This window comes from Lathamus discolor, chromosome 6, assembly GCF_037157495.1.
Source record: "Lathamus discolor isolate bLatDis1 chromosome 6, bLatDis1.hap1, whole genome shotgun sequence".
NCBI classification, from domain to species: Eukaryota; Metazoa; Chordata; class Aves; order Psittaciformes; family Psittacidae; genus Lathamus; species Lathamus discolor.
This window is the reverse complement of record NC_088889.1, coordinates 55,755,109-55,771,558: the sequence shown is the minus strand read 5'-3', so window position 1 is coordinate 55,771,558 and position 16,450 is coordinate 55,755,109. Positions and strand designations below refer to the sequence as shown.

Genomic DNA, 16,450 nt, shown 5'->3' with positions numbered 1-16,450 from the left:
ATGCAGTGCTTGCTCATTGCTAAGAATGAGGACTTTTCTACATCAAATGATAGCGCTGACGTCTTCTTCAGAACCTTCCTACAGAGTATGGGGGCGGTCTGCACAAGTACCACTTTAAGAAAATTTCAGATATTTGCATTCCCAAATACTTTGTAAATGACAAAATAAAAGATCCTCACAAAGAAGTAATATCCCTAGGACAAAATAAATACACTTACTCGACCTTGCTCTGCCCCCGAAATGCTTCTGAATATTTTAAATCGTGAAAGGACAGAGGGATTTAAAATTACAAGAATCCTGAGATTCAAAATCACCAACACTTTGACTGAAATAATTCACCACGGTGATTTTAATAGTACAAATCTTGCCTTCCTCGTAATATTATGATGCCTATTTATTGCAAGACTGCAGAAAATCGGGCAGATACTTGTAAAACAAGTAACAAAAGGTGGTCCTGAAAGCAGCCCAGCGAATACAACCTATTTCCTCCAGTCTTTCCCCTCCATCTCACAGTGAACAAATGGAATTTTTTACCTCTCTGTTGCACAGATTTCCCTTAGTGAAAAAGAGGCTTGCATCAGCTCCTGAAAATAGTTGCATGGTAGTGTTCCTGAAACTGCTTCACATTTGGGTCAGATCTTGAAAAGAGCTTTAAAAAGCTACCAGAGCTGAAAAGGTTTTATGCGAGCACCTCAAGCTGCGTCTTTCTTACACATCGAAATAGAGCACTAAAGAGACTAGAGAGAAGACAATGATTTTAAGTCACTAGAAAGCTAACTCTAATATTTTGTCTATGACTGTAATAAGAATAGAGCAGTGGTATTGTGACAAGTGATAAAGAACAATGAACTTTCAAAGGGACAAAGGTGTCTAGGAAAGGCAAACAGCCCTACTGTAAGTGCCCCTCAGATAGGCAGTGGGAGATGGAACAGAAGCACTAAAAGGGAAATCTGGAAAAGAATGTGACAGTTAGACTCAACCTTACAGAAGATGTTTAATCATCAAAAGCATTTAATTATGCTCTATTATATAAAAAAGTTTTTTTTATGATTACAAATGTAAAATAGGCCTTTCCAATTTTTCTTTGCTGACTGCTTGTTAATGCTAGTTTGACTGTCTTTTCATGGTGAAGCAGCACATTTTCAGAGCTGTTCACAGAATACTATTGGTGTATTGGGAATCTGAAATCTGAACAGGCATGTATTCTTTTAACCCGCAGTCTGATAATGCTGATACAGGTCTTCATAAACTGAAATATATAAATATTGAAAATATAACTACTATTTTGTCATTTTAAAACAACCTTTGATTTTATCCAAATGTTATTTCATTTTATTATAGATGCCTGAAAATTTTCCATAGTCAATATGGAAGTTTTGTCACACTTTTGAATGAGTTTGGCATATTGTTACACTGACAAGGCATTCAAATATCTGGCATATTATTGCTAACACAAACCATTTAGGTGTATGCCGTGAACTATGCAACATACAAGAACTTGATACTATAAGCTCCTTAAATAAGTTGGAAGTAACTTGGTGCCTCTCTGCACAGCTTGTAACCAGGTGTTGGATCAAATCTGTAACGCTTATTTAGGTTTTATTTGGACGTTACCTTTTTTTATTTAAGTGGCAGTTTCCCCTGTTAATACCATACTGCAGTTAATACTGCTACTATCTCCTAATAACCCTGCAGAGAAATAAAATTGCTGATGTTACTAATATCCCCAGATAACACATTTGCAAGAGTGTATAAAAGGGAATCGCTCCTGTTGTCACTGTGGAACTGAGGAGGTGAACACGGCTCCTTCACTGTTGGTGGTAAATACCAGGTCTTGCTTTTTGCTAAAAACCAAGGCAGGCACTTGCTGGGTAGGGAGGTCAGGATGTAAATGGAAAGGGAATAGTTTCCTCAGCAGGCGTATGTTTGGTGACAAAGCATCCCGGAAGCGACCGCACTGTCTTACAGATCTCTCCCTAAGCACAGGAACCTGGACATCTTTTACAAAAAGGAAAGGAGTGAAAGGTTTTGCCCATTGCATGCAGACGGAATTTCAGCATTCAGCACTGCCCTTTCATTTAAGTATCTTTGTCTATTCCCTAATTATCTAACAGTATTCATTCTGACCTAAGGGAGAGATTAGATCTTTTTTTTTATTGAGATCCTATTGCCATGTGGCTTTGTGCATGTGTGTGAAGTTGCTTCTCTTCTTTTAGAAATCAGAATACAGATTTTTTCCTATTTATAATTAATGTCAGTTGCTTTATTCACCACTACTCTTTCTAAAGGCAAAGCATTGCCTACCATCAGAAATGTACAGTCCAAAAAGGGATTCCTGAATGTTTCCTTTTGGAAGTGTAAAGGGTTATAATATAAACAAAAGCAGATATTCAACTACATTTCATATTGCATGTGATAGCAGTGGCTCCATACAATATGGATGAAGCAAATCTGGCAGTTAATTTCTTTGAGACATAAAGAGCATAAAACATAGACATTTCCAGATCTGGTCTTGTATCGTACATAACATTGCCTGACCTTTTTGTTATCATTAAAATCCAGCCTACTTTATTAATTATTCATATTTTATTTTGCTATATTGATTGTTCAAGTTAGAAAAAAACCAGTTAAAAACTACTGACTTGAGGACACTGCAAGACCCTAGGTACTGCAAACTCCGAGGATAAATACACATTTATTTTTTGAGAAAATATGTCATTACCTGCAGATGAATCAATGCAAAATGATCGTGCAATTAAATACAACAGTCTCAACTCAAATTTAAAGCTGCAGACCATGTTTTCCCTACTCTCAGTGCTGCTTGAAATCTCTCACGCTTAAAAAAATAGAATTAGCTTTAGATTTATCCCACAATAAATAACACCAGAACATACCTTGTGCTACCAACCTGAATTTAAAAAAAAGTAAGAGGCCACCTCAGTGTTTTGAGTTTATGCGATCTTTCAGACACAAAGCCCTAACAGAGTTTCCCAGTCAAAAGGCATCAGGAAGGCTCATCGCTTATGGTAAACTTGGGCTTTAGCTTGACAGACCTCTTCCTTATTGTGCCTTTAGGGGAAAACGGCATGGTATCCATAATGCTCTTGTCCTCCTCCAGCTGCCTAGCAGTGCACGAAGGAGTGGGCACTTTCACTGTGTTGCCAAATTTAGAGTAGTCCACAGAGTATCGCCCATCTTCCTCTGCCACAATGGGCACAAACCTTTGACCCCAGAGAATTTCATCTGCCAGGTAGGAGGTTCTGGCTTGAGTGGTGATGCCAGTGGTCTCCACCACCCCTTCCAAGATGACGATGATCTCCAGGTCCTCATGGTGGTGAAGGTTTACAGGGGAGATGTCGTAGAGGGGACTATTCTTGTCTATCACGTGGTAGATAATGAGTGGGGAGACGAGGAAGATGCTGTTGCCCCCCACAGGGTTCTCCATCTGGATGTCTATCTGGTTGAGGGGCACCACCTCCCCCTCCAGGCTGGTGGTCTTCTTCACCACCTGCATGCGGATGGTGGCGCTGATGATCATGCTCTTCCGGAGGTCCCCCACCCGCAGCATGAAGCAGAGCTTGCCCTCCCGCAGGGCGATGACCGCGTGCTTGCTGAAGATGAGGGTCTCGGCTCGCCGGTGGGCTTGCGAGGTCTTCATGAAGATGCAGCCCAGCATGATGGCATTGATCACCAGCCCCACGATGTTCTGCACAATCAGCACCAGGATGGCGGCGGGACACTCCTCTGTCACCATGCGTCCCCCAAAGCCAATCGTCACCTGCACCTCGATGGAGAAGAGGAAGGCAGAGGTGAAGGAGTGGATGCTGGTCACGCAGGGAACAAAGCTGGCCGGGGCCCCTTCTACCCCTTCTCTGGGGTCACGCTGCAGCCGGGTGCTGTGATCCAGGTCTCCGTGGGCGAAAGCGATGAGCCACCACACCATGCCGAAGAGCAACCAGCTGCAGAGGAAGGACATGGTGAAGATGAGCAGCGTGTGATGCCACTTGAGGTCTACCAGGGTGGTGAAGACGTCCTGGAGAAAGCGTCCCTGCTCCCGGATGTTTTTATGGGCCACGTTGCAGGCACCGTTCTTGCCCACAAAACGCGCCCGACGCTCCCGTGCGCGGTACCGGGCATGATCCGGCACGTCCTCCGCCAGCCGGGTCAGCACGTACTCCTCGGGGATGATCCCCTTCCTCGACAGCATGGCTGCCCGCCGCCGCCGCTCAGCGCCGCCCCATGCAGCCGCCGCTCCGCCGGGGGTGGGACGGAAGGCACGGCGGGGGAAGCGGGGGCCGCCCGCACCGCGGGGCCGAGCGGGCGCACGGCGCCGCGGCAGCCCCCGCCGTATCCGGGCACGGCGGCGCGGCGGCCGCCAGGCGGCGCCGCCGAGGCACGAGTCGGCGGCGGGGGAGCGGCGGGGGGAGCAGGGGCCGGCCTCTGCCGGGCCTCGGCGGTGCGAGCCCGGGGCTGCCGCCGGCCGCTCGGCGGGCCCGCAGCGGAGGGACGGGGACCGGGCCGCGCCTGTGTGCGGAGGAGCCGCGCGTACCGCCGCGTAACGGTCGTTGGCGACGGTGGCAGCGGAAGGCGGTTAAAAACCGTCGCCCTGCAGGGAAGGGAAGGGAAGGGAAGGGAAGGGGGGATCCGAGTCGCTGGTTGCTCCCCGGTGAGCGCTGCGTGCGTTCTTCACCTCTTTACCTCAGTGGTGGTGTGGGTGCGGCGCTTTTCCTTCTTCTAGTTGTTATTATTTCCCCTGAGGAAGGGGGAGGCCTGGCTTCGGCCGCGGTTTCTGTGAGGGTTTGTTCCAGGATGGGTTTTCTGGCGGTACCTGGGTTCCTTCCGTTAACAGGGGCTGCTTTGTGGGATCGCACCACACGCAGGCTGGGCAGTTGTTCTGTGAAACAGGAAACAAAACAGGACTGGGTTGGGTTTCAATGGAAAACAAACCCCGAAGTTCGGCTGCACATCTGTCTGTGCGTTTAGCTGATGAGCCTGGCCGGCAGTGGTGGGGAATTTGCCTGAAGGGGCCGAGGCCAGGATGTGTAGTTAAACAGGGACCTGGAGCTAAAGGGTCTCAATCCCGCTCATAAAATTTGCTGGAGCTATTTAGCTTTGACCAAGGAAGGATTTTTCTGACCGAAGGAGCTCATGAAGCGTGAGCTCTGGCTGCTCGGGAGAATGTCTGCTGTGCAGATAGCAGTGCAGGTTGCAAAAGAATGGTCTGTCTGCAGGTGGTTACCCCCACTGGCAAAGACGTCCGGACAGACATCAGAATCGCCAGCGAAAGGGGACAGGGAGCTAGGAAAGCTGCGTGTGGCAGTGTGATGTCTCTGTGCGTACATACGCATGCATGTGAAGGTGTGGGACAAGGTGCATTGTTTAAAAACACTCTTATGTGACTTAAATAGCAATATTCTCATTCATGTGTTTGCCTACTCTTGATTTAAATATTTTGGGTTTATTTCAGTTTAGGCACCAACATTGTAGAATTGCTAAACCATCCAGGGATATTCCGGATAAGAGGTTTTTATTTACTACCAGGGGATTCATGGTTACTTTTGTCTAATTTTATGTGTCCATGGACTTTCTCTTCAGTTTTGGCTCTGAATGCTTTGGTACACACTGTAAGCAGTTATGGGCATTGATTGCCTCGGCAAGGCAATTGCCCGTTTGATGGTTGGGAGCCAGCCAGTTGGGGTTGAAATCAACTTTCACCACCTACAGCTACTTACAGTGGCCCACCTCGGGACTTCAGAACAGTAGTTTTAAGTAATCACTATCTGATCTCTCTGAGCAGTTGTTGTCTTATAATTAAATGATCACTATTACTTTAGACTATTGCTACTTTTTATGTATGAAGAGTTGGGTGTCCTTGGACACATTCATTACTGTCAGAGGGGTCAGTTTCCCAGTACTACATGCCGTCTCTTGTTCTGGGCCATCCTGCTTGCTGCTTTGATAAATAAAATTAAGATAACAACAAGATGCCCTGGCACCTGGCTGCCAGGCCACTAAGCTTAGCCAAAGATATTTTTCCTTTTTCTGTATTACTTTGTGAGCTGGACATTTTTTGTGTGCTTACTGTGAATGTCACCCACACCTACACTTAAAGTACATGATTGATATATATAACTTAAAAAAATTGTAATTTTTAAACTTTTTTTCTAAACATTTAAAACCCCACAAATGTCTGAAGAGATTTGAAGGTTTCCTCGTCAAAAGTGTGGTTCTCCAGCTGATGGCAGCTCATAGTTACTTCCATCATTTTGAAGTGAGTATAAAGAGGCTCTATAACACCGCTGCAGTTCATAAGTAGCATTTCATACAGTTTTGCAGAGGTGCACATAGGTGTTCAAGAGGCAGGCAGGTCTTTCCGGCCCTTTCTTCCTTACTCTTTTTCTAATCGTTGTTTTATTCTATACCTTTTCCTCCAGAGGGCGGTAACTACGTGGATGTGCAATGAAAAAACAAACCTGTGTTGGGCAGGCGTGTTTTAAAGGGAAAGGTAAATTGCTTCGTAGTCTGGTGCTAGCCCTGATGCATGGAACCTACTACAGCAGGGGGTGTTTCCTGAACAGTCACCACGCTGGCTTTAGGAATCCTGAACTCTGTAAGGCTAGAAGGGCGTTCCCTTGTTTTCCACTTCTGTTCTTTATTGGGACTGTCATTTGCCACTTACTTCGTTTTCTTCACCTCTGAGCACTTATTTGCTGAGATAGGCCAGCAAAGCAAGTGTCTTCAGCTGAGGAATTTCTAGAGCGGAATTAAAGCAAGCCCTGTCTTTGTGGATCAAGTAACAGATACTTCATAAAAAAAAGTGACAGATCTTCTGAGTGAGCCAACATATTTGTGTTAAGAGCTGCTGAACAAATTGGGCTCACAGGAATGAACAATCCCACTCTTTAGTATACAATCTTGAAGGGTAACTTTTTCCACCCACAAAATAGGTTTTACATTTCAATACTCCCCTCTGCTCCAATTTATCCAAACTTTAATGGCTATCAAATAAGATACTGCGGTAACTTAAAATTTAGTTGGCACTGTGGTATTACTCTGCCTTTAGAAGCAGACCTTTCTTTCAAAGGCTATGCAGTGTTAGCCTAACATGAATTAAGCCTCACAAATCACCATTCTGTGAGAGTGGGTAGACAGAAGAAAAGAGATCCAAGCTGGTTATGCAAAGCCAGAGGGAAAGGCATGAGCAGAGCTAGTAAGAGGGCTAATGTAGCAGGCGTGCTGTGTTCCCTCAGAAATAAGTAGAAGAGGATGAAATAGCCACACTAAGACAAGGGAATAAATGCTATAAAGGTTTGTGTATAACGGGAGCATTTGTAGAAAGAAAAAAAACAACAATTCACAACAGACCCAGGTTGCGTCTCCACAGGCAGCCTATCCCACTGACACCTTTGGGGCGCAGCCAAGGCCCATCCCAGAGGAGAAATGAAAGTCTGGACATGGCAGCTCCCCTCAGCAGCTTCACATGGCTGCTCTGGAGCTGTCTTGCACCCATTTTAGTACAGCACTTTGCTTACTAATGCTTCATTGCCATGCAAAATACATTCGTGAACCTGATTTAATAATGACTTATGGACCGCCTTCCTCAAGGTAACAGCTTTAATGACTCAGATAATGGCTGTGAGCCTCCCACCATGGAATAATTTTCTTGGATACTGCTTCTGGTTATGTTGAGACTCTAACCGTTTGGAGTTAGGGGACAGGAACTCCCTGGGACTTGGCCCTGTATAAACCAGACTAGATAAAACATGCTGAGGAAATGTGAAGTGTATTCTATCCAAGTGGCAGCTGAGATGCCTCCCTGTTCACACATACTTATCCAGCAGTGTAGTACCATTCAAAAGATACATAATTGGTGGGTATGAACCAACTCTCCCTACCCTCCTGCAATGCTGCTTTGTGAAATACAAGCCCCACTGATGATGGAAATGTATGGCACTTGTACTTTATGGTCTTATTTCTTACTACCTCAAGATATAATGCCGTTGTCTTAGTGACATGCTGTGTCGTTTACTCCCTTGCATTCCTTTCCAGGTGAGACTGTCAGAGGCTTGTGGAGTAGGAAGTAGTCCAAATTGCTGTGTCAAATTCCAGGCACTTTATTAAAAGCATATGAAACCTCACTTTATCTTCCACAGAGGTTTGCAAAGCTTCTGAGAATCTCTCTCTGCAGCAGGAGTTTGAGATGTTCTGTAGGGTGGTGGTCTCCCTAAGTTTTTACAGGATGAGATCTTGCCTTAGACCAGTACTGGGCATAAGGGAGACAAGCATGCATATTAGCTGTAGTAGAAACCTACTCTATGTTGACTGAGCTCTTCTGCTACCCTGGAAGGATAGTCACCTATCTCCCATCTCTTCCCTCTTATCCCTAATGTGTCCCTTGTATTGCAGTGATAAAACACATCAATAGTTCTGCAGCTGTTTTTTCTTTGACGCTACCAAGCAAATGAGTCCCTGGAGGAGTTACCTCCCAACTGCACCTTTTCTTTCTTCATCTGCAGCAGGCAGTGACAGAAGTCATGCTTTTTATCTGCATAACTGTATTCTATCTCCCTCCTTTTATCACTGTTCATCCTACACTCTCTTGCTGGTTCTCAGGCCGCGGTTTAATGCCCTTAGGTATTACAGAAATAATAGCAGGCAGATGCTGCAAATACTGTGCTCTGGAATTGATAGCACTACTTAAACAGTAATAACAGTTCTTCAGTTTTCATAGTTTCAGCACTAGAAGTAATGCATTAAAAATACCATGTATCCCATGAGAACACTGAGGTATATTTTTCTAAAAAATAAAGCATCCAATAAACCAGATTGCAAATTAATTGAGCAGGCTAAAGGAGAAAAAAGAACAAATGATTTTTCCCAAGTGCTAGGAATTCTTCAAAATGGGAAAAAGGACAAAAATGGATGTAAAGCCAAAGTTGCTATAAAAAGAGTAATAGTGAAAAATTCATTGTAGTCTTCCATTGGGTTACTGACATTCTAACCTCTTAATAATTAGTAAATCCTGGAGTGACTGTCTCACAATGAATCAAGAGGGCAGGGATAAGTAACTATCTAGCCAAATTAGGATAATTTTGGTACTAACAAGCTATCTTAGTAAGTATCCATAATTTATTGGTAAGTGTGACAGTGTGAAAATACATGAAACTAGGAGAGGATGAGTCAAGCTTTCATGGCTCCAAGACATAGGGAACGATTTAATGCAGTTTATTTACCAGACTTGGAGGGATGATTTCCAGATGAATTGGTACATCTGTACTGGTCTGGAAACTGTGGACATTAAGCAGTGATACTTTATCACAGCCTGCCTGCTCTTAGTTTCTTCACAGTTTGGGAGCCAGTCAGGCTCAATCTTGTTTGGAATCACTATAGTATTATTCATTTGGGGTAGAAGTGAGGTAGCTAAGAAAGACTAAAGGAATCGGATTGTGATTAATTTCTAAATGGTATTAAAGGAGAGACTGTCAGACACAGGCACTATCAATAAACCACAACGTAACTTTTTTAAAATAGATTTTATATTTAGATATTAAAGCTTTACAGAGTCATATGATTAAAAGAGATACAAGCTTTTTAGAAATACCTTTGGTATATAATTTTTCTTTCTGCATTTAGTCAGTCATAAGCATTATCTACAGTAGGGCTATCACACATAAAAAATAACATGTTAAAATGGCAGGAGAGGTTTAAGAGTTACATAAAAACTCCGCGCTGGATATGCTTGTTTGATGTGCATCCTGTCATATTTCACCCATGTAGGTTTTTTCCAACCATATTTCATGGTGCTTTAGTGGCAAATAAAAACAAGAGTAGTATGCAAAAAAGGAAAGTAGATGGGTAATTCATTAATACTTCAGATGGAGAAAATTGGCTCATTTTATTAAAAAAGGAAAACCTCAATTATGAAATAGTATTTATTTACAGGTATTTTACATTTTTAGAAAATAATACAATTGTACTTTAAAATGCTTCATTATTTATTACTTATCTGCTTGTACAAAAGAAGCAAAGACACTGTCTTCTTGTTCTAGCAGAACCTCAGGCTTGTCGTATTCCAAAATAACCCCTCTCTTCATTACAATAACCAAATCCGCATTGAGGATCGTGTGCACTCGGTGCTGAAAAATGAATAAACAAAATACCAGTTCAGTGTTTCTATTAAATATGTTCCAGGATAGGACAGAATTCCAGAAATTAATTTTCCTGTCAAGTTCAGTTAAGGCTACTTGTCATCCCTATTTACTGTGCAGATACTACACACCAAGAACCACATGAATATTCAAGTACCTAAACTGCACACAGGTACTTGGCTATGAAGATTCATATTGGTTCAGACTAGCCCAAAGTCCTTCCCAAAGTCCCTAGCCCAAAGTCCTTCCACCAAGCATTGCCACAAGGAGGTAGCAAGGAAGAGTGGTAACAGGGCAAGTGCAGTACTGAATGAGGGTATTCTCCCAGTCCTGGACTACATTTAGGTCAGAGGGGTTCCTGAGCTTGGTGTGGTTTGTCCATTTGTAAAACTGACTACGTGTCTCTTTAAGACCTTGCCCACACCTTGAGCTTTCAGAAGCATTTTGCATCTGCATCTTTCGGAAAAGACTTTTTCAGGTTTGGTCCCCACTGCACAAATATCCCATTTTGTATACTCTGGGCCTTGCTGCTCAGAGCTTCACTTGATGCCCCTTGCCTCATGATTTTGCAGACCTCTCTCACGTGTCCTTACATTGTCCTTCCAGGCGGAAGAAGACTAGCCTATGCAGCTGCTCTCCCCTTAAGGAGTAGTTCCCCACCTCCTATCATTTTGTTCTTTGCAACATTTTTCAGTTGTAATGTATCGTTCTGGGGAAGAGAAGACTGGAACTACATGCATTATTCAAGGTATGTGTGTACTATAGACTTACACAGTGGTATAATGTTTTCTTTCTTCTCTACCCTTTTTCTAATAAGCCCTAGCATTTAATTATTTTATTAGGAAGAAACCTTCCCCCTTTTTTTTCCACAGTTAATACTGAAAATAAGCAATTCAGCTTTTCTGCAATACCGTTGTCTTTCGTGAGCATTCTTTTCAGGTACTTATCATCAAATAGCCCTATAAATTGACAGCCTTCTTGCTCCCACTGTGCTTCAGGGATTCATGGATTTGCTATTAGCTTTGATGGCTTCCAGAAGCTGGTCTTATACTCTTTTTTTTTTTTTGGCCTGCCTTGTTGCATTTTCACACATAACATGCCAGAGCTTATGATACCATTTCTATTTTCTTTATTTGGCTATGACTTCAGCTTTTACAAGAATGCCTTCTTGTTTCTAATAATCTTTTTTCATTTGTTTAGCCACACCAGCTTCTTTCTATCCTAACAAATAGCATGCACTGGCTGTGGGATTTCTGAATAAAATCCAAATCCTTCTGTAATTTCCATGATCCCTGACAGATTCAGTTTTCCTCGCTTCTTCTTTTAGCTTTTTTTCCCTACCATTTTTTGATATTTTGTTTTTAGCAAGCTCTCTCATTTTTAGAGAATTCCACTTTTAACATGTAAAATCCAACTGCATCAGATTTTTGGTTCTGCATTACTTTTGCAGGGATATGTAATCTTAGAATACTATGTACCCTCTTGCCTATTCACTCTTCACCCATAAGGTTTTTAATGAGACCTTGGGCACCCTCAGTACCAAAACAACTCTTGCCTTTCCTTCTGTGTCTTCCTAGCCAGATGTTCCATAAAAATAATCACTGATGGCATCTACAAATCTCATCTCTGCTGCAGTCCTTCTGTGACATTTATTCAGTCTACAAGAGGTGGGAGGGAACTGAAATATCACATTCCAGCTGTACTTGCTGCCCTGGTTGTCTGATCTCTTTCAGTATAATACAATCATTGCTGCCATCCTGATAAAGTAACACAGATGATAATATAGACACAATACTGTACTCTTTCCATTCCTATTCTTCCTAAGCACAAACAAGGAATATATGGCTTTCTCTGCAGAAAAAACAAACACCCCCCCCACCCCCCGCAACCAACCAAACCACAAAAAAAAAAAAAACAAACACAACCCAAACCAAACCAAATAAAAATACGCACACACACAAGAAGCCAGAACTAATACTACCCCCCCGCCCTGAAATCCCCCATGTTATGTTTCTACTACAGAATATTTTGAATACAGATCCACCTGCTGTAAACCACTTTTACATTTGGAAGTAAAATCATTCAAAGTAAGTTTATTCCAAAGTGCTGTTTGTCTGAACTGTGCAATTTAAAATTGTCAGTCTTTCACTAAGAGAGTGGAAGACTAATAAAACTTTCTCAGCCTATCCCCAAACAAACAGAAAAAGATACATAAATGCAGATGCAGTGCAACTTAGAATTTTCATGCAGAGAAATCAGGAAATTTCATGCTTATGATTCTCTTCCTTTTTTTGTAATGACACACAGAATGGATACCATAAGATAAGCAGGTTTTTCTATTACGCATTTGCTAGGTAAAAATAAAAAGATGCTCTAAGATTCTTGAGCATAGATTGTTTGACTTGTGTTTAATTTTTAAATGTTAAGAAGCATAATGATCTTATTTCGCCTTCCTGAAATATGTGTATTTTTAGAAATAAGAGGACTGAAAGGTATGTATTGCTTCTGACATATCTGTTGAGTCAGCTACTTTGGTTCAGGTCAAATCTCTTTCATAAACAATTTTTCAACAGATGCCCAAGATCATATAATCACTTCGAGAATATGCAAACTTAAATTCAGTGACTGTCAGCAGGGATGGAATGTTAATTTTTACAGTTTAGGAGGATTCTAACTTTTTTAAATTCTGAAACACAATTGCTTTTTCCAGTGGCAGAACTATCACATAATTTTACTTGTCCTTAGTTACATGATTATTGCAGCTTGATGAAACTTCTTCAGATTTCACAGTAGTCAAAGTCATAATTTAAATTAGCCTAAAATAGGTAACAGAAAATAGACTGCATACTTGGATTACATGCACTTGCAGGCAGTTGGACTTAGCTTCGCACAGCCAATGACAGAAGCTGTTATGTTTTTAAGAAAGCAGTTTAAAATGGAAGATAAAGCTTAAAATTAAACACAGTTTAAAAAACAAGAGCCAAATCAACACATTTATTAACATTGATAAGAATTGACCAATGTGGCATTTCTGATTATTGTTTGCATTAGAACAGCAGCAGAGACCATACTTACTGCTATTGTAACCACAGTACGGTCAGCAAACGCAGTCATGACTACCTTCTGGAGTATGTTCTCCTGTGTAAACAAAAACATTTGTTGCTTTTCAAACAACAGAAGTCACATGGTAGTCACACAGACACTAAGAGTAACCACTGATTATTCCGTGCTTTTATTGATCCTACATTGCAGAAATGAAAAATTAATTACATGCCAGAACTAAGTCAGAGCCTGGTCTCCAGTTAGCCCTGCTTGCTCCTGCCACCCCCGCTGCCTCTGGGCTTCAGTGCATGAGAGCTGTGCTCTGGCCCCAAAATCTCTGGCAGCCTGGCCTCAGACTTACAGTGAGGAGAGCAAAGGTGAATTCAGGGTACTGCCATGCTGCCTGCATGCTGGCACGTCTGTGCTGCATTCTTAACCCTGCTGCAAGTCTAGGAATGTCCCAGCACACTGGGGACATCTAACACCAAGGGGTGGCAGGGATAAGCAAGGGAGTATGGTGTACCTGGCATATTGTAGCAGTGGAGATGATATTCAAGATGGTCTTAGCATACATAGTTCTCACTCAACAAGTACTTACCCTTTGCTATTTAGGAAACCTTGTTGTGTACCAAACTGCCTACAAATGTCACTAGCATAGATACCTTTATCTGCTATTACCTGTTCTTTAGATATGTATCTCAAGGGAGGAACTATATCCTAAATGCATTAAAATTAAAAATGTATTTTAACTTGGCTGCCAGTATTAAAAATTGTAGCTGTTGAAATAAACCCCTCCAATTATATTCTTTATTCTTAGAACGAAGAACACTGAAACATTTCTCATAACAGCATAACAAAGGAAAAAAAAAAAAACCCTAAGAATGCATTTGGCTATAATCCAGTCAGTGCACTATGTGGTTTAACATTTGTCTAGCAGTTTCAGGCAATTAATGCAATAATCCAGTATGTCTTTTCTATATCTCTGTTTATTTCCTTGACTCTACTTTCAAGCCTTCGAAATGCCTGACTTGTCCAGCAAGCTGGTCTGCTTACCAATTTACCTTTCACTGACCATCCCCACTGACATTACAGAGCTTTTTTTTTTTTGAATATCAAACTACCAATGAAAATCACACTTCATTTTCTAAATGCAGGCAATGCTGGAATAACTATTAAGCCCCTAGTAAAATGATTTAAAAGCTCTTTAGATTAGTTAGCAATGACTCACAACTATCTTGGACTTGTAAACACATCTGCACTAAATATGGTGTAAGCATATTACCAAGTGGATAGAGTTGCTTTCCACCTTTTTATTTGCATATTAGTGGTTGTCCCCCCTCAAGGAAAACAAGAAATCGGGAACAGTCCAAACTCACCGTTGCCATGTCAATAGATGCTGTGGCTTCATCCATGATGAAGATGCTTGTCTTCCTCACAAAAGCCCTTGCTAGGCAGAACAGCTGTCTTTGGCCCTGGCTGAAGTTTTCACCCCCTTCTGTGACTATAGCATCTGGAAATGATATAACAAAACCAGTATTTAGGTGCTCTGTGTGTGTGTGTGTGTGTGTGTATACAAGAAGGTCAGATCAGAGTAGAGCATATGCTTGGAAAATGATGTCTCACTTTCAGCATAAAGATTCTCAAAATAACATATTCTAGGTCTATAGCTCCTGGTGACCCCATTTTGCTTGTTTATTTCCATTGCTCAGAAGAACTAGTATTGTCTCACTACTATTTCTGTCTCACTATATTCTTTATTAGACATCAAAGTAACTACGGATGTTTAGGAGTGAGTTTCTCTGGAACGTGCAGTTTAGGTTACTGCATCCCCCTGTCAAAATAACATTCGTGATTTCTTTACCCAAAGATTGTATAACTTGCCGTTTTTAAGGTTTTTCTTTGTTTATGTCTTTGTGTGTGTTTTGGCCAAACGATTCACACCTTTAAGCTTTAAAAATCTTCCTCCCTGGATATGACTTGGAAAATCAAAAAGAACATATTCTAGGTAACACCTGACTTGTTGACAGCTTATTTGAGTTAACAAGAACCAGTGCTTCATGACGAAGACATACTGAAATAAAATAATAATTTTATCATTTATTTGAATAGAAGCAGGATTCTGCCACACAGGTGCAGCTGGTAGGGGAGTTAGATGGATATAGCACCTCTGCCTGCAGGCAAGCACTTCCTGTCACCTTCTAAAAACCTAAAAAGCTTTTTCTTAAGGAACTACCTTTTTAATATGTAGAAAATGTGAAACAGGAATGTTCTGCACACTGGAAGTAATTTTCTCAAGAAGAAAGTCTTATTACCTAGACCCCCAGGTAGCGCTTTCACCACATGCTTGAGCTGTGCTATTTCCAATGCTTCCCACAGCATGCTGTCAGTGCACTTCTTCTCAGGGTCCAAGTTAAACCTGCAGTTATGTGTAATTGAAGAGTATCAGTCAATATAAACTTCTACAACATGTTTCTTCTTTTAGTGCGCTTAGAAATAAACCTGCAAACAATCAGAATCATGTGCTCAGCATCTGGGGCTGATTCTGATTTATCATTGGTATAAATGCTCTGAATTTTGTAGACTCGGTCAACATTCATAGCAATGTGATTAAGAACAAAATCTGACTCTCAGCTGAGCAGTATCTGAAAAACTTCCTGTTTTGCAGATCTCTGTGGTTTTAGAATTTATTTCGTTCTGAATAAATTGAAGAAATTCGTATGTTTTACTAGAAAAACTTTTGGAGAGAAAAAAGGTTGTGAATATAATCAGTTCAAATTAACATTTTTTAACAAAGGCCAAATTTCTACCATCTCTCCTTTTCAATTCAGTGTCTCTGTTCTTTACTGCTACATAAATGCTAAACAGAACAATCAAGCTTCTTACTGAAATATGAAATGCAAGTCTTCTGTACAACTGAACAAATCTTGGACTTATGAATAGATGAATGCTATTTTGGCTTGCTGTGGCCCAGAAATGATAACAACAAATGAGAATCTCCTATCATTGTATAGAACGATAGTTGGAAATAAAAGATTCAATGATGTGTAACACTTTATTTGTATGTTTTATTCCTGCTGTATGTGCTGTGAGTGACCAATGCTGGCCTAAATAATTTTAATAGGTTAATTAATAAAACAAAGGCACACAGTCACATGACATGAATGACTCATGCTCTATTCCAGGCAGGTGCAGGAGATAAATCATGAGATCTGTATTAGCATGGAGTCAGCAAACCACAAAAGCCTGTATCATTTTTAGTG

At 41.5% G+C, this 16,450-nt stretch overlaps 2 protein-coding genes and 1 long non-coding RNA gene across 3 annotated transcripts in view; 1 reads left to right on the top strand and 2 right to left on the bottom strand.

Moving 5' to 3' along the window:
* Positions 1 to 975: 975 nt before the first annotated feature.
* On the bottom strand, positions 976 to 4,348 carry KCNJ11 (potassium inwardly rectifying channel subfamily J member 11). Its single transcript, XM_065682877.1, has one exon. It carries the CDS (start codon positions 4,205 to 4,207, stop codon positions 3,005 to 3,007), a length of 1,203 nt encoding a protein of 400 aa, XP_065538949.1. The 5' UTR covers positions 4,208 to 4,348; the 3' UTR covers positions 976 to 3,004.
* Positions 4,349 to 6,447: 2,099 nt separating this feature from the next.
* LOC136016147 (uncharacterized) overlaps positions 6,448 to 16,450 on the top strand; it is a 48,905-nt gene continuing 38,902 nt past the window's right edge. The window contains exons 1-2 of the long non-coding RNA XR_010613510.1: positions 6,448 to 6,505; positions 10,755 to 10,896. This is a non-coding gene — a long non-coding RNA (uncharacterized LOC136016147). The remainder of the gene's footprint in view (positions 6,506 to 10,754; positions 10,897 to 16,450) is intronic.
* ABCC8 (ATP binding cassette subfamily C member 8) overlaps positions 9,519 to 16,450 on the bottom strand; it is a 74,044-nt gene continuing 67,112 nt past the window's right edge. Inside the window, exons 36-39 of the mRNA XM_065682875.1 lie at positions 15,503 to 15,606; positions 14,567 to 14,700; positions 13,224 to 13,286; positions 9,519 to 10,136 (exon numbers count right to left, since the gene is read on the bottom strand). Coding sequence (XP_065538947.1) covers positions 9,999 to 10,136; positions 13,224 to 13,286; positions 14,567 to 14,700; positions 15,503 to 15,606 — 439 coding nt within the window. The 3' untranslated portion in view covers positions 9,519 to 9,998. The remainder of the gene's footprint in view (positions 10,137 to 13,223; positions 13,287 to 14,566; positions 14,701 to 15,502; positions 15,607 to 16,450) is intronic.